Source organism: Neltuma alba, unplaced genomic scaffold (genome assembly GCF_004799145.2).
Source record: "Neltuma alba isolate B1F8T4 unplaced genomic scaffold, ASM479914v2 tig00012476_pilon, whole genome shotgun sequence".
In the NCBI taxonomy this organism is placed as follows: domain Eukaryota; kingdom Viridiplantae; phylum Streptophyta; class Magnoliopsida; order Fabales; family Fabaceae; genus Neltuma; species Neltuma alba.
The window spans coordinates 26,236-45,158 of record NW_021636951.1 but is presented as its reverse complement, the minus strand read 5'-3'; the positions used below and the strand labels follow the sequence as shown (position 1 = coordinate 45,158).

Here is an 18,923-nt window from a genome sequence, read left to right as displayed (position 1 = left end):
CTATTTTAAAAATAATTGAATAAATATAAGAGAAAAAATAGATTGGGTTCTTATATTTAGAACCAAAATAAAAATTAAGCAAACTCTTATATTAAAAACAAGAGGTAGCATAGAATTAATCTTAGGTTAATAGTCAACATTAGTATTCACTAGTCAATAGACAATATAACAATAGTTTTGATACTTAAGGAGCGACATTACTCCAAAAAAATCTCTTTTAACCCTAAAGGCAAATGTTTCCTGTATTGTTAGACATGCTTCCAAATTATACAAGTGCACAACATGCACATCCCTTTTATTACTTTTAAAAGAACGAATTAATATTATTAAAAAAGAAGTGCTTGGTTTACTAATAATAATAATAAACTTAGCAGTAACAAAAACCGGGAATCAAATAAGACAAAATACAACACTAAGTCGGTAACTACAACTAAGTTGTCATGGTTAAGATAAAACCTGATCAACAGACGATTCCTTAGCACACATGCCTATCAAGAACTCGGGCAGTGGTTAATCCACAACGATACAAACATCTGACTCAAAATTAGGTAACACAGCTGTTGCAATTATTTGAATGCAATATAAGAACTTATTAGTGGATCCCCCACATTTACAGAAAAAGAGAAAATATGTTTATCGTCTTTTCTTTCTCTCTATCTAACCTTTTTTCCTGCACCAAGTTCTCTAAATGTAGAGAATCAATTCAACATTCAAGCTTCAATCCCCTCATAAGCATTTTAGCCTCCAACCAATGAAAAATATATATTTGCGCAGAAAGTTAATCATTGAGGATTGAGGTGCAAAGGGAATAAAATCGGCTCATACGCAGAAACAAGTCAGCTAGAGAATTTAAATTTATATGAAGTATGGCTTCCTGTACCCCCCTTGGACGTGATTTTAGTAGAAACCAAAATCTACAGGCCAACAAGGAGACTCAAACTCCACTATTGACAAATAGATATTGATTCAATGATGAGAGGCAACTGTCTGCCAAATTTGCATAATTAAAACTCCCATAATATGCCAACCATAATATGAGATTTGGGTGGTTTTGGTACTCCATACACATATCTAGCTAGTTCTGACAGAAACAACTTCTCAGCGCTCAACACCTTTAGTGTGTTTAGGCACTGGGAGGTCCACACTAATAGTCATGCTTTATGGTTGAAGTATTATATAAGCCCTAAGAGTACACAAATTACGCAGCTGATGCTCGGGAATCTGTGAAGATAGGCCTAAGCACTTGGGCTCGACTAGAATCCAGACAGCTGACAATGAAAGAAAATAGTTGCGTTACAAGTAAAGCCATACATATTCTATGTAGAGACAATAGCAATGAACATGGAAGCAATAATGGAAAGAATTACCCCTCAGATTTCTAGATAACTTTTCTCTTCATTGAGACGTTTCAATCTCCTGAGCTCCGACATCTGCCGGCCCATTGTTAGAAGCATTCTCTGAAGTGTCTATGCAAGGACTGGTTCTAAATTGATCTATTGGTTGGGAATGTGCCTCAATCAATGAACAAGAATTCTTAAGCCCTTGGTCAGAAAATTGTTTGTTACTTTTCATATTTTCATCTGGCAAGCACTTCACAGTCAAATTTGGCTGGTTGGCAGCAAGGCTTTTATTTTGCGTCCTAGCAGAGATAGGTGAGTCAAGTTTATCAGCATAATTTCCATTTAACTCCAGAGGCCTATGAAAGAGCAGATGAGCCACAGTTCGATCAATGGGGTTTGTCTCTCTTTCACCATGGGGCGTCTTGGCATACCTGTGATCCCGATTTGGTTCATACAGGAACATTAACCATAACCAAAAAGTTAAATTGATCATCTTTCAAGCAAAATCAGCAAATATAGTGGAGACTTTACTTTCATCTTTGAATTGAAGTTATGAATAGCCATTCAGTTGGAAAACATGATTACATGATTAACCTGTTGACTGCAGCTTAGCAGAACACCTGTTCTAAAAAATGAATTATTATTTAGGTAATTGTTAACATAGTGTCCAGTGGCTGTCCATGAATAGCAAATACAGTTTTGGCATGCAGAAAACAGCCATGCATCCATGACTAGTTCTTAAAAGCCTGAAATATTCTTTTAGAGCTTTGTTTTGGTAAAATAAAGAAAAATATTACCAAAAAAAATATATAGTAACTCAAGTGCCATGGGCTCAATGAGGTAAAAGTAAAATCAAGTTGGCGCAGCTCTACTTATATCATAAATGTACCATCTCAAAGAAAAAGGGAAAACTGAGAGGGCACGAAGTTGCCACCCTCACCATAACATGACTCCACGACTATCTGTTTCTCAAGTTGTGCATCAGAGATGAAGAAATATACTGAACTTCTCCATGAGCACAGGATATTTCTCATGAAGTGATGGGAGTCGCAGGTAGCAAAAATATTTTCTTCACCATTTCCGCTTCACTTGTAAATGATATAAAATAATATAGTAAATGAAATTTCAGCAAGCCATGGAAATTAAGGAAGCATTGTATTATAAAATCTTTCCTAACCTGTATTGGCAATTGACTTCTTCTCTTTGAAGTGCGTCATGTTCTTCCCTGATATTTTTGTTCGCACCGCTACTATCACTAGCAGGATTCCTATCCATTGCACTTTGTGCCAAGCGGAACAAGCTATCTCTGAAGCAGAGTCTTATTTTGATGTCCAACTGTAGATAAAAGCATGCCTCGGGATTGTAGCCTTGTCCAAATTAGCATCCAAGGAAATAATCATAATATAAAGTGTTCACCACTAACAACTCAGCCATACCTTTGATATAATGTCCTGAAGCTTGTACAGTATCGTTTCTTCAACAAAACAATCATCAATAGCTCCAGAGACTGTATGGGAGTCATCTTGTTCAATAGGTGGATCCAGGGCAGGAAAAGTGCTTTGATCTTCAACTTCAGGATCAGTCCCATCTGAGGAACGATTTTGCATTTCTTGAAGATATGTTTGACTAATAAATTTATTAGTGCTAGGAACTTGATTGCCCAATTGCTGCTGCTGTTTCTGAATTGCAAGCATTGCCTGCATTTGTTGCCGCCTCCTCAATTTTTCAATTTTTTCCTGAGGAGTCATGGTCAGACTTTTGACTGAGTCCCCAGTCTTCTTCACAGGATTCACTAAATTACTAGAAACTTCATATCCAGAAAGTAGAGGTTGATGCCCGAGATCTGCCTGAGTCTGAGATAGCATTGGGATAGCTGGATATGCATTGGCTGGGTTTCCATACACAGCAGATACTAGATATGGATTCATGATGTTCTGATAAAAGGCCTCAGCTCCTTGGATCTGCTTCTGTTTTCCAGGAACCGAAGGGTGAGAAGATTGTATGGCAGAAGGTGTTGATTGATTCTCAAATTGTTTTGACAGGTTTGTTGAAGGAGACCAACTACCATAGGAATTCTGCAATCTTCTAGCCTCTTGTTTTCCCTGTGGTTTTTTCTGAACTTTCAGCAGATTATTTTGCCCACATTCCTGAATAAATATAATACAAAACAAGTTAAATAAGTTGATATAGATATGTTGATCAGACCTGTTGCACAAAATTATTTACTAACAGACACAAATACCAGTATTTTTTAATTTTGGTTCCATTAATGGCAGCTATAACTTGTTCTGAAGCCGCTTAATTTGTTCTCCATTTTGCCCCAGGTTGCTTTCTGTGGCCTAATATCCTTGTAATACATCTTTCCTTGTTTTGATCTAACTAGTTCTATTTCAGTTTGTGTGCCTTGAGAAAGAGTTTGAACAAATAAATGCCTAAACTTTCAGTCATCCCATATCAATCATTCAATGCGACTGTGTTATAATTTATAGAATTAAAGGTTATTTTCCCACAACTGGGCGAAAGCTAAAAAGAACCAATATGCTGCTTGTGGTTCACCCACCAAGGAGCCATGAATTAACAAAAAGTTACTTGCAACTGTAACGCACTGAAAGTAAGGGAAATGCGTCTTGTGTGATCATAGTCTTGGAATATAAATAAAAGTTAGCAAGTTACCTTTTTGTCAATTTTGCAACTGAGCCTTTAGATAAGTTATTTTGACTTATTTTAATTAATCCCTTCCATCTATCTCTAACTTTAATCTTCCCCATTTACTCAACATGGTTCTGGGTATTTGGAATCATCATACTTGAACCCTAAACCAAGCTTCCACAGGCACACAAAATAAAAGAAAATAAAAAAGAGAATAAAAATATCCCGCAACTGGAGTAATGCTTTTGCTTAACTATACATTTTATTGCAAGTTTGTATTCTATTACTGAATTGAAGTATTCTAGTTTGGTTTAACATTCAAAGAAGTTGAAATCATGACTCTCCGTGTGAACTAATGACTCATAAGGAGGGGATATCCGAGGAGCTGTGTATTGGAAATTTTGCCACTGATAAGTAATCTCATAGTTTAACATAGATTTTTCTTCCTTATTTTTCTCTGCCCAATTTGGATCCTAGCACACTGGTACAATTATTCCATGTTATTTGTATTTTGATGTGAAATCCAAATAGACCAGACAGGAGAAAGTCAACGGAGCCAGCTAGGGGAAACAGTATGAAGAACTCAAGGAATTGCGATTTTGGGTATTTGTTGGAAAGAAAAGCTAGAATTTTTAAAGGTGCTTTGAAAACTGTCAATGGCTTATAGGAAGAGCCTCATAGCTACTCTGTTCATGGTTATCTTAAACGAGTCTCTGTCAGTCTAAAATATATTGACCTCTGCAAGCTCCATTTCGAACAACTCTGGGTCTTGGATTTTGTCGGTGCAAGGACCGTGCAAGCTTCAAACTAGTGACTAGCCAAACATATGTTTGGGCTTCTGTCACTCGTTTCTCCTAAGCGCGAGCAATGTCTCCTTAGCTTTGCCATAAAATTCACAAAGCTATATACCTGAAGCTTACACTAAGGTTGCAGAACTCAGTTGTACCTGGGTTGACTGGGGGACACAAGTCAGCAATAAGCTAGTGCTCACACATGAAACTGGCCTTTCAAATAACCGTCAAGCTCCTGAACAAGGTCTGTGTTGCATTGGTTTTGCTTTACAGTTGCTTTCCACTAATATGGGGGAGTGGGTTGAATACACTTCCCTTGGAGTGTGAGACCATGGATGAGTAGATTACGGTGGTAGATGTGCAACAATGACCTCATCAAAACTAGTCTCGCATGGAACACTAGAATTGATATCACCCGCCATAAATTAGAGAAACTCCGAGACTTAACTATCAAAGGCCACATAGATGACCCGGAAAGCAATGCTACACAGAGAAAGGACATATTACCAAATTTATAAACAGGGAACAAGAGCCTAGAATCTTTGATAAGATCCAAGATAGGTAGCGAGAAAGAAGGAAGGAAAGTCTTTAATAAAATATGAAATCAGAATCTAACTTCACAGATTAATAAACTTGAAGGAAAGTCTTTACTACCATATAAGCAAGAAACTTAAACAACTAATAAAGCCTAAAAAGAATCTCCCAAATTACAATGAATCTCAAAATTTACCCTACCTATCCTGCTAAACTCCATCTTTTTATAACATAAAAATCGATGTCACATGATAAATAAATCAGAAAATAACCAACTAGATCCTAATTCCTAACCAACATTTGAAAAATAAACAAATCCTAATTGAGATATTTATACATAAATATCATTCTTGTTTGCAATCAAAAATATATTAACATCACCTAAAAGTATGTTAACAAGCTGACCCACTAATTCGCCCACTCTCCCATGATGTACGATGCCCTATCAATCTAGTTCTACTGAAATTCTCAGATGTACACTATTATCATAGGCTATAAACTGGAAGAACAATCAATCACGAAATGTGGTTATGAGCTGTAAAATTGCTGCGCAACCCCTAAAGGCTAAAAGTACTCCATCACTGAATTCTCTCACATGTAAAGGAATATGAAAACAGTCCTCTAGCTTTGAAAAGGCTAGAGTCACTCCAGAGTCTTGCCAAACCTGTTATTGACCTCTCACTCCACAATATATTCCATCATTCCCTACCAACAGCCCCAGCTTCCCTGTCTTACAGCCCATGAGATGTAGTAACAATTGCAACTGCCAATTATAGGGATCACGTCTCTTTTTGCTATAGCACGTGCAAAGTGGCTTTGTATCAAAGGTTCAGCTTGAGGGCATGTTAAGAGACATCAAGAATGTAGTGTAGTAGATAAAAAGAAGTCAATTGTGGCGCCCCCATGATAAAGGGCAGGTATCATTATGTTGTTATACCATCATTGTATTGTTTAAATACAAATTTAAGGGCAAAATATATGCACACATCAAACACTATCATTGAGTTTGTCAGTAACAGCTTTTGTATCGTCTCGTCTTTTTCTTTCTAATTTCAACCCTCATTATTTTCTTAACAATTTCCCATTCCAAATGATAGTTGCTCTATCACAATCTGTGCAACATCATAATTGCTGATCCACAGTTACTTTCTTTTCTTAATGACAAAAATCATCCAGATTCAAAGTTTTTTAGCCAACAATGACAAAAATCAATTTATACTCCGTGTAATCCTAGCTCACTGTGTCATCTAACCATCGGAACTCCTACTTGAGTAAATATGTATAATGTTGAGAAGATAGTGAAAAAGCGTATATCACTTAATGGAGGGACAAGCAATGTGCTTATACTCTTCGTTTTCAGTAAGAGTGGGCTTCTTTTAAGCGCCAACCATATAAAATAGCTTCTTTTGATTGTCGTCTCACAACAAATGGGCAGGAAAATACCCCTAGAACATTAATCGAGTTCTTCCATTAGATAACAGAACATAAAGTGTATCGTTTTATAGTTCCAAGATAATCTAGGGGTTACCTTATCAGCAAGTTCATTGGCATTTGCTACATTTTTTTCACCAGATGTTGAAGAAGGGATTCTACCAACAATATCCTGATTTTTTGGAGGGGGGAAAAATGAAATAAGTAATCTCATAGTTCCCATATACAAGCAAAGAACTTGATATTATAGAGACAGGTGTTTCAAATTGAGTTAACATACCTGATGCTCCTTTCTAACAGGCTTGCTTCTCTCTCCACCGTAAGTCACATCAGTTGTGATAGCATGCACATTTTGTGTATCATGGCATGCGGAACCACCAATCTTGTCATAGCTGAGGGCAAATAATTTGTCATTACATTGAACGTAATCTGCTTTAATTTCCAAAGGCTCAGATCTGTTCCTTAAAGCACCTGCTGTACCAGGAGTATCCAAGGATATAGGTGCTGTGCTGTTACTCACATCTTTTGAAGACCACAGTTCACCAGTATTATCAAGACTTACATTGCCAAAAATAGAATCGTCATTGCTGCAAAATATCACTTGTGAGAATATTGAGTCAGACAGATGCCATTGTAAAATTACCCCCCAGGGGGGCGCTCGTATATAACTGATAGCCATATGATAAGCTACATATTAATGATATTCATCATTCAGAGGAATTTAGTACTTCTATTCAATGTCATCCATCATGTGATATTTACAAAATAGTATTGAAGTTACAAGACAATGTGACCAGTTGTGCACTGTTGTAACTTCAATAATATGGTAAGCTGTAAATCAGTGGTATTCACAAATGCCTCTCTATTTCAGTCCATTCACTCAAAATATTATCGAGGTTACAACACATTTGTTTTCAAGTTGAACAAAAATATCATTTTATGTGGAGCCACTCAAATTCAGATGGAGTGATGTATCAACAGTTGCATACATTTGTGACTGCTAAAGTTCTTAAAAAGAAGGCAGGGAAGAGACCTTTTTCTTTATGGAAAACGTTCTAGAGGAAGGTAAATAGACTTTGGTAACTTGGAAAAAGAATGACACCCTTGTCAAAGAAATTTGTGATAATAATGTGCTATGAAGACAATGCATATATCAGATATACAATAATAAAACAAATTTACATAACCTGAAAATTCGCTCAGGTCATCAAAGCTTCCTATGTTTCCCCACCCATAGTCACCAAAGTCACCTTGTTCTTTACCTTCATTTGCAATTTGGAAAACTCCAACATCCTTTCCAAGTTGAGCGGTCTCTTCTGTCAAACATGTACATAGTTAATAATTAGTATTAGTAATAATGAGATAAAAATACATTTCATGGATTTTTAGTCATTTGCATATAATATGGTGAGACAAATGTGAAACACACAGGCAGACATATATCCACACTGCACATGGACATACATAGAAATCCATGCTATATACGCATAATTCCAGCAATTAGCAATTTTACCACCTCTTGATGAATTGAGTTGTCTAATTTCACTAAAAGTTTTAGATACGTCGGTACCCAGGGAACCCTGATCAGTCTTAGCTGCACTGGATAAAGACAAGTCAGCCCATGAGTTAGTGTCATATCCTGACGCAGGTAGTCCTCCACTATTATGAAGTTTCGATGTGCTTCCTAGCTTTCTGCGCTGAACATCAATTTTAACCTCTGGCCTCTTATGCTCTGAGAGCTTATTGCTACTGGCTCCCTGGTTCCATTCTTTCTTGTTTCCAAGATCTGCAGTTACCTCTGGATAAGGCACAATATGATCATCACTCGCACCTGCCTCGCCCCATATTATGTTGGCAAGCTGAAAACAATCATTTATTAGGAATAAAATAGAATATTGATGAGGTGAAAGTCATCAAGAAAAAGAAAACATTGGGAATATATGGTCACTATTATATGTCAGTAAAGTTCAAAACAAGTCCATAATCAGGTACGCATCAATGGTCTGATGCTAAGATCACATCTTAAAGCTAAAGAAGGATATTCCATTTAATTTTCAATCAAACAGAAGTACTCAACTGATTCTGAATCAAATTTTCAATATAACAGACATACTCAAGAGGAGTAGAATATTCACCAAGAACACAGGGGAAAGAAAGTAAAAGGCAAACAAGAACTGCATATGATATTTCCTGATTCCATGTTTGGAATCAATTTTTTTTATTTATATTTCAAAATTGACTATAATAGAGACAAAAGTAAAAGAAAATTTAGAATCCTGTGAGACCATACGGCAAAAACTCAAGAAACTTGGGGGGGGGGGGAGATTCATAGGTGAATAAGAAAACATTTTGGCATGAGCATATCAGTTCAGCTCCTGTTCATGCTGTTAATTGCCCACTCTAAAAATAGATAAATAAGAACAGATGATCTGCCATCAGCAAAAAATAAAAAGAGAACAGATAATCCACTTTTATGAAGAAAAAGTATATCATGTTAATATTTATCTAGATTTAAAAAAAAAAAATTACTCCGCCCCTCATCCATGCCTCCTTGTCATAGCAATTGAAGATGATTCTGAATCAGAGTGCACCCAACAGCTAACCTTCCCGAAATGAATCAATATCATTATTTGGTCTTGATGTTTCTCAATCTTTGCAGGAAAAAGATCCGAAGAATTATAATAACTCCCAGCTCCATCCGTAAGGGTTGAGGGGACAGGCTATTGCAAGACCTCTAATTGCGAGTTGTGACTACACATGTCGGCTCTCTACCATTTCATCTCATCTCCACTGTATCATTTCCATAGTGTACAAGTTCCACAACATTCGAATCAGACTCATTCGTATAAATTTAAACCATTGCAAATCCAACTCCAAAGGCCTAAAATCCGTTTTACAACTCGAATCAATGCAATATTTTTAATATTGGATTTGGAACGCTATTTCTGAAGCATTGTTTGATGGATGTACTTTCCACGTCTCTTCATGAGGTACATCAGAGAAGTTTCCGCTTCGTCAAATATTCAACATCTCCCTTATCACAACACGGTCAAAGACTTCCCCAACACATCCCAGCGGAACCAGCTAAGTTTCCAACTCAGTTCCAAGTTCGTACGATCATTTCACATTCAAACCACCAGAAACTATCAACTCAATTACAACTACAAAAATTTAGAGACCTAAAACAACGACGTCGTTGACTTGAACAAGAAAAGAAGTAGAGCAAAAAAAACAAACACAAAAAGAAAAAGCTGGAACTCAGCTCACCTCTTCTTCGTTCCAATCAAACATTTCTTGCATAACTAGAACAGAAATCCTCAAGTCCAAAACCGGAATCAAATACAAGCCCGTGAATTAGTCCACTCATCGCCGAAATCACCAGAAGATCACAGAGAAAAGCAGCCCAAAAACACCATGAAATTGAGCCGAAGAAACAGAGGAAGTCAGAAAAGCGGCGAAGAAAGGTAAAGTAGAAGCATGCAGAGAGAACAAAACTTTAAGCTCCTATCCTTCACGGTGAAACGGCTACAAAATTTGCAGAAGCTGCGAGACAGACAGACAGAGAGAGAGAGAGAGAGAGAGAGGATTGACGAGGAGGAAGAAGGTGGTGTGGTGGGTCGAGCTCACGTGACGTCGCGTAAGTACGTGAATGGCTTACAATTAAGAGGGGTGGGGTCCACACGTTCGACACGTGTGAATGGGGGCATCTAAACTAGTGGCGAGGAGGAGGACGATCAAATGCTGAGACGTAATTGGCTGGTGGGACATATAATAATAATATAAAAGATTTTTGAAACAATAAATTTTTCGCGTGTTTGGATTTCCTTTTTTACTATTCGTTCGCTCGGTTTTTCCCATTCGGGTGGGCCCCAGGCGCTCTTTCTAGTGTCTGGTTCAGGTCGTTTTACGGGTCGCTTTCGCCTTTCAGCTTGGCTGCTTGCCCTGCTCCGCACCTTGAGTTTTGCCACCGTGGCACCATTATCATCATCATCATCATATCAATCAAATAATTTAAAAATAAAAAATTAGTATATTAATATTCATTTGTTTTCTTTTTGTGTTCTTATATATTTATCCAACGTCTAATCCATAATGGAAGGATTCAAAAAAAAAATCTGATATCATGGGAAGAGATTATGACCTGCCTTAAAATCGAGGGACAAATTTGTAATTTTGTAATAGGAGTCTTCGTTTCCAACCTTCATGTACCTTAACAAGCAATAAAACTTTTTTCTGGTTAAGGAAAATTTATAATTAGTTTCCATTCCCTGAATTTGATTTATCACTCAGAAAACTTATTAATAATTAATCTTTTATTTAATACTCCTCCAGTCTAATTAAGACCCAATTGATTTATTTGAGGAGATTAAGGAAATAAGTTAAGTTGGTTATTTATAATAAATAAATGTTGTTATTCCTAAATATCTTTGCTAATTAAGTATATTGGCTAAAACTATCATTATTAGAAGGATTATCTTGGAAAAAATGTATAAATATAAGAGACAAAATGGATTGAGGTCTTATAATTAGGATCAAATAAAAAGTCAAATGGGGTCTTATAATAAGGACCGGAGGAGTACATAGTTTTAAGTTTTCCTTTCTTAATGTCTACTGCACATGCTCTTCTTGTTTTTTTTTTTTGCCAGAATACTGCTCATGTTCTAATGCTATGCGTGTATACCTTTACCTTACGGGAAATGGTAGAAAAAGATGGAGAGGAAAAATTTTAATAAGCTTGATTTTAAAAATTGGAAAAAATTGGGTTAAAAATTTTAAATTAATTTTGCTTGGTCTTTATCTTACTTTTTTTTTATCAAAATTTTATAATCCCACTTCTCTAATTTTTTAAATCAAACTCATTAAAGTTTTTCATCCCCTCATCTCCCCTCTAATGCCCTTGTTACCAAACATAAGGTAAGACTTCTTTATAAGAATTAACTTATAGTTAAAATCTAGCTATAAATTGCTTGGTATGGGACCTTAATCCATGTCATATCTCATATTTATTATTATTTTTTAAATTAATTGATCAAACTTATAAATTGGTGTGTAATTAATGTAACACAAGGATATTTTTTGGAGATCAAATCCTATTTGATAAAATTAAATAATTTATTTATATTCTTTTAATTTATATAAATTAATTAGATAGCTCTTAGAAGGATATCATAAAAATGACCTGGAATTTTGGTACGTACGAGTTTATGTTTCATGTTGACCACCAACTTAGATGGTGGGGCTTCGTGTATCAAGTTGTAATATTAGGGTTTTGAATGAATAAAGTTTGAGTTGTTATAGATATTTATATAATATATGTACTCATTTCGGTTTCTAATAATGGAATTAGTTGATAGTTAAATTTAGTCTTCTATATAATATATCAATTCAATTTGTTTCATGTACTTATTATTTTCTCCAAATTAATTGCCTAACTCAGAAACATATATATAATGCAACCTTATATAGGGATATTTTTAAAAAAATTAAATCATATTTGCTGTAATTAAGTAATGTATCGAACTTCTTAAATCTATCAAAGTAAGTTAAATAATTCTTTGTTAGGCCCCCTCCTATAGTCCTACCTTTTATACAAGCTTGTGATTCACATTGATATAATGGCAGGAAAAGAAAATAATTAGTGATTATTGGGAGTGATATGTCATCAATTACTTTTTAATAAATATCAAAATGCATATTGATATGGAAATGATAATTAAACAACTTGTTTTTTTGGAAGCGTGTTTAACAAAGGAAGTATATATTGGGAGCAACTTTCTGGTACAACAAGTGGTGCTTGTTGCTACCTAAAATATTGCCATGAGAGAGGGAGAGAGAGTATGGGCAACATTTTACATTTGTACCAAATATATATATTTATATATATTATTGATCTTGATATTTTTCTTCGCGCTTATCATCTTGAGAGGACACATGGTAATGAGCTTCTTATCAAATTTCTGTTTTTGTTCCTTATGATTCTCCTAATTCATGGTATCTTTACTTTTATTATATTTTTAATTTATGTATTGAAAACGAGTAAGGTGAATTGAATTTTAAAAGTTGGTTATTCATATATATGTGTGTGTGTAAAAGAACAGCTTTAATCGTACATCATATTACATATAATGAGTATTTAACATATTAGCATATAAATATAAATGACGATGAATAACATACAATAAAATTGGGGAAAAAATAGTAGTAAGTAATGAGATGATATCCTCATGCAGATTGAGAAAAACTTGTGAAAACTACTTGGAATTGTTGATAATACCGTTTTATATATTTTGGATTACATTTTGATTGATAATAAAGCTTTTTTTAGTACACACATTGTAATACCTCCGATCCTAATCATAAAATCTCATTTATAGTCTATAAATAAAATCTTATAATTAGAAGAGGAAGTAATAATTCATTTTTAGGGATATTTAAAAAATATATATATAAAAGAACAACTTTAATCGTACATCATATTGCATATAATGAGTATTTAACATATTAGCGTATAATTATAAATGACAATGAATAACGCACAATAAAATAGGAAAAAAATAGTATGCTTCTGGTCCTTAATATATGAGCTAATTTTTAAGTTAAGTTTAATCTTAAATATAAGACCCATTTCTTACATTTATTAATTTTTTCTAAATTATTCCTATAGATACTCCATCAACCATAATCAAGTAAGTAAGGGAAAGAGGATATTAAGAAAGAGGATTATGGTGTTTTAGAAAAAATATGTCATATTTCTTATAATTAACTAACTTACCTAACTTCCTTAATCTAATCAAATTAGTTAAATATGTTTTATATCAAGGATTGGAGAAGTAGTAAGTAGTGAGATGATATCCTCATGCAGATTGAGAAAAACTTGTGAAAACTACTTGGAATTGTTGATCATACCGTTCTATATATTTTGAATTACATTTTGATTGATTAAATAAAGCTTGTTTTTAGTGCACACAGTGTACTATCTTTGGTCCTAATCATAAAATCTCGTTTATAGTTTACAACTGAGATTTTCTAATTAAGACCAGAGATAGTAATTCATTTTTAGGTATCTTTCAGAAATCATTCTTATGAGCGGATTCCACGAAATTAAACACCTTTCGTGGCTACTAGAATTGTTAAAGCTTCTGTAAATAGGTCTTATCCAAATAGATCTTATCCTTCAATTTAGGTATTGCCATCCTTATTGTTATCGGATGCCTTGTTCCTCTTGCTTGTGTTGCTTTGAAATATCGTGTCTTTATTTCTTTAACTACTTCTCTATGTTTTTGTGTTTATGGATGTGTTCTTGTTTGTTTAGAGTTTTGTTAGACTCTTGAAGATTTGTATTTAATGCATCTTTAATATTTGAAAAAAAAAAAGGGCAAGATGTTTGTGAGTTTTCGTTGGAATATAATTATTCAATATATAAGTTTTACTTTTTCTGAAATAAGTTTTATTTTATATTAATTAATTGATTGATGTTAATATTAATATCCATGATGTGCTTTTTAATCATGGTGATCGAGTGAGCCATATATCATCTTATTAATAGATTAAACGCAATGCAAGCAATTAGCGGTAAATAAGTGTGATGAATAAACATAAATTATGCATATATATGATGTTATTATTTGGTGAGGAGAAAATCACTTTTTATTGTTATAAGAGTTTGCCGGAAAATATTCTTATCATAGGAAGAAGTTATAACAATAAAATTAAATTAACCATTTTTTCAAAAAAAAAAAATCATACGAACAAAAATATAACTTAGTCATCAACTGATTAAAAAAAAAAATTAAGGACAACATTTTGTCGGTAAATACTATTCAATTTTTTTAAAGTTAGTCAAAGTTAGATTACTTTAAATTTATGTAAAATAAATAATTTTTTATTTAAGGGGATTACGCAAATATTTTATTTGAAAGATATGAACTAATAATTTGAAATTACAAAAGTGAGTCATGCTTTAATTTTAGGGGAATTTTTATGCCATAGACGATAAAGTTATTGGCTTACAATAAAATAATACTCATTCGATCCTTAATATAAGACCTATTTAATTAATTTAATTAGATTAAAGAAGTTAGGTAAGTTAGTTAATTATAAAAAATATGACATGTTTTTCTTAAAACACCATAATCATCTTCCTTAATATCCTCCCTCTCTTTTAGGAAAAATTGATAAATATGAGAAGTAAAACTTATATTTAGGACCAAAATTAATTCAATAATTAGGTCCTATATTAAAGACCAAAGGCATATTAAATTATTCAAGAGGAAAATTTAGTAAAAAAATTCTTGTTTGAAAATTTCCTCAATACCCTTTTTATTTTCTGTTCTCCTTACAATTTTATTTGAAAAATTTGGTTAAAAGTCATGTTTAAAAATTTAATTGGCTATTAAAAAATTTAAATTTAAGTGAGTATAACTATGATTCACAGGTGTAATTTTTTTTTTTACCGTGCACAACATATTTTTTATTATGTGCAAATAATTTTGTATTAATAATTGTTACACACTATTAATGATATGCTGTACAAGGTAAAATAAAAATTACACTTACGAATTATAGTTACATCCACTTAAATTTAAATTTTTTATATAGCTAATTAAATTTTTAATTAGGATTTTTGATCATATTTTTCAAATAAAATTGTAAGAGGAATGGGAAAAAAGAAAGTAAATAAAAAGGACAGTTGAGGAAATGGTGGTAGAACTGTATTTGGTGGCCAACTGGTATCTGTCTCGAGCCTCCACTTGGAAAGCGACGTTGATTTTTCTTAATGCCAGACCGTCACTGTATGACCGTACGCGTCTATATATATACGCGCGCGCGCGCGCGTGCAGGCGCCATGCAAATATGAAATTATTGAGTCGGATTTTGTGTTCCAATTTTTTAGATGATACACTAAATATATTATAAACATGAAATATATTTTTTCCCAAAAAAAGAAACAGAAATTGATTGTTGGAAAAAAAAAACCTTGATTGATAGGTTTTGGTTAACGTTGTCACATTAAACAATATACTAACTTATTATTATAGTTTTTTACACATTAAACAATGTAACATTTGTTGCTTTTATTTTTTTTAAAAGTTGATACAATCATTAAATATCTACATTTATTAAGTTAAATTTAAGTATTATCAAGCTTAAATTCTTAATTAAAAACAATTTTATTATAAAAAATGACTCTTTTTTTCTTTTGACCTAACTCTTGTTAGTTTGAAAATAATTTTTTCCGAAAAGTTATAGAAAACATCATTAATAAGCATATAAAGCCTGATATGCAAGCTTTAGTACAATTTGATGATTGGATAGGTGAAATCAATAATTATGAGAAAAAGAAAGCTCACATGCTCATTTGACATCAATATTGAAGCATGCTTCTAAATGGAAGCGATATGCTAATTAATCTAGGAATATGCAATTAGGTATTGTTAGGTATGCATGAGAAATAAAATTTTTTATTTTATTGTATAAAAATTAAAATATACAATATTCATTATATTTAATTAGTTAGTATCAGGCATAAATGAGAGAAAGGTGTTTCTATTTTATTGCATAAAAGATTGAAATATATAAAATCTATTATATTCAAACAACTATTGTATAGCAATAACTATTTTTATTATTTTATACTATCTTTAGTTCTAAATATAAAAGTTAGTTACTGATTAGATTTGATTTTAAATATAAGATATCAGTTCAAAATTCTTCTATCAAGAACAAATCCAATACACATGATTAAAAAAAATAGTTTAGGAAGGTCAACACACTTTTGTGACAAATAAGCAACTTAACTAATTTTTTTAATTTTCTTAAATTAGTTATTAAATTTTTATGTTAAGGACTAGAGGTAGTATAAAATATCAAGGACATTTCTAATTCATAATTTTTTTTGTCATTTCGAGACGAAAAAAAAAAGTTGATGAAATCATTGTTGTCAAACTCGCGAGTTAACTCTCCGAATTTAACGTTTTTACGTTTTCAGCCAACAAAATCATGTTGATTCTCTCTTAAACTCGTGATAAATGTAAATTCAGTTAAACTTACAAGTTCATTTACTGAGTTTACCGTTTTTATGTTTTAAGCTTACAAAATCATGTCAACTCGCTTTTAAGCTCATGCTAAATTTTTTGATTTGATTATGTTTAGTGACTTTATGTATAAATTTTATAGAAATTTCTTTGTTGAATGTGATGAATTATTAACATTGATATATATAATTTCAATTATTTAAATTTAAAATATATTTAAATGAAATTGTTTTCCTTTTTTTTATATTAATTATTTGATTATATACTTTTAATACCAGTTTATTAATAAAAATAAACTCTTATGAGTTCACGACCCTAGTTTATAATCCGAGTTTATATCATACTCATGAGTTTGTTTGAACTCGCAAGTTTGACAACCTTGGATGAAATATGACAGGAGTGCAAAAAGAATTAAATTAAAAAAAAAAAAAATATATATATATATATAAGGTAATTTAAATAATAAAGCCATTTTGAGAAAGACTATCTCTGCCAATGACATGGAACATGAAACATCTTAAGGACACCCACCTTCTTTTACCCAAAAAAAGTGCATGTTTGATTCTGGAGAAGATATTTGGAATTTTGATACGTGAGGAAAATAATAATTTTTTTAAAAATTTTGTTCAGATTTCTAATATTTTATTCCTAAACAGGTAAGTATATTGAAGTTGTACTATGGTCCTTTCTATCTATATGAAGGCTGAGAAAGTCAGCATGCCCAATTGACAACTTGAAACCTGCTTTCACATGGGAATGACATAAAAAAGCTAGAAGATATATCTAATTAGGCCATGGATGTTTAGTTAGGTATTCTTTGGAATGCATGAGAAGAGAGGGATATTTTTATTCTATTATACAAAAATTAATTTATTATTATTATTTTTGTATTGAAATATAAAAAGAAATTTAAATTCTGTAAAATTATTTTCTATTTGTTTCATTCCAATTTTTCATGTGTGCCAACCCATAAATTGTGAAAGATGAGGAGAGGGCAACAAGTATTAATATCTAAAAAATATTATGTAAAAATGTGTTTTATTTTACACAAGTAAACATTACACAAAGACGGCCAATTCATTTGTTGCCTTCTATTTAAGGTAATTTGGTGAAATTTACAACTTGTGGACGTTTTGATGACTTCCATTTTATGTGACCAATATTTCATTTCTTCCTCTTTTTAACATTTTTATATGTAATTTTTTTTAATTCAGAGTAGTTTAGTCAAGTAATAGAAATTCAACACCATTTATTTAAATAAGGTCTCCATTCAAATTTTTATAAATAAAAAAATTATGTGTAACGAGATTCTTTTTTATTTGAAAATTCTACCCTATCCAACTTAAATTGGAACTAGTTGACGATGACTGGATATCAATTTTATTAATTACAAAATTATCCTCAACTGGGGGGGGAGTATAAAGTAATTTTCCTTCATCAATCATCACCCCAATACGGTGATATCTTGATATTTAGCATATATAGTAAGCTAGCATTTGGTGCGGAAAATCAATCTAGGTTCTGGCATGAGATAACTATTTAAAATCTTACAGTTTGTTTAAGATTTTATCACATCTCATCCAAAGGGACACTTGTTAGTTGTTTCCCTTGTACCCCTTTTTCTAAAGTTCATGGATTGATTCAACTTATTGACCCTAAAAAAAATTGAACTTTACATGAGCAATTTTCTTGGTGCTTGTTTCACATTATTTGTAACTGCTTATAAGTCATTATAAACTGCCTAAAACTTTGAATCACACAAAAATTAAGCTATTGACATGTCATGTTCTGTAATTGAAATAATGGAGTAAATGATTGTAGAGACTTTGCTTGCATATCATAATTTTGAGTTTAAACTATTTATATTTATTGTTTTTCTCAAACTAATGTGTTTCTTTTATAAATTAATATATAATCTAATGATACGCATAAATATTTTAGAGAGATCATGTAACATATATTATAATTAGATAATTTAATAATTTTCCTAATTTTTAAGGATTAGTTAACTCGGTTTTATATTAAAAATCAGAGATAATGTGAATGATATTCATAAATATAGTAACATGGCATAATCTTGTATAGTCTAGATGTCCGACACCCTAAAGCATATCTTATCATGTGAGTGTGATTACTCCGATTGA

The 18,923-nt window shown here is 32.3% G+C and overlaps 2 protein-coding genes across 4 annotated transcripts; both read right to left on the bottom strand.

Annotated features, from left to right (window-relative positions):
- Positions 1-569: 569 nt before the first annotated feature.
- On the bottom strand, positions 570-7,642 carry LOC114727451 (protein LNK2-like). Its single transcript, XM_028914158.1, has 6 exons — positions 7,026-7,642; positions 6,843-6,917; positions 2,777-3,487; positions 2,518-2,675; positions 1,368-1,771; positions 570-1,268 (listed from the first exon to the last, which is right to left on the bottom strand). Exons 1-5 carry the CDS (start codon positions 7,422-7,424, stop codon positions 1,396-1,398), a joined length of 1,719 nt encoding a protein of 572 aa, XP_028769991.1. The 5' UTR covers positions 7,425-7,642; the 3' UTR covers positions 570-1,268; positions 1,368-1,395.
- Positions 7,643-7,783: 141 nt separating this feature from the next.
- Positions 7,784-10,336, bottom strand: LOC114727456 (protein LNK2). 3 transcript variants are annotated; one of them, XM_028914164.1, is made up of 3 exons: positions 10,013-10,336; positions 8,262-8,604; positions 7,784-8,061 (listed from the first exon to the last, which is right to left on the bottom strand). In XM_028914164.1, exons 1-3 carry the CDS (start codon positions 10,043-10,045, stop codon positions 7,853-7,855), a joined length of 585 nt encoding a protein of 194 aa, XP_028769997.1. In that variant the 5' UTR covers positions 10,046-10,336; the 3' UTR covers positions 7,784-7,852. The 3 variants fall into 3 exon arrangements, with proteins under 3 accessions (XP_028769997.1, XP_028769999.1, XP_028769998.1); XM_028914166.1 differs by having other exon boundaries at positions 8,331-8,604; XM_028914165.1 differs by having other exon boundaries at positions 8,316-8,604; positions 10,013-10,335.
- Between the last annotated feature and the right edge of the window lie 8,587 nt (positions 10,337-18,923).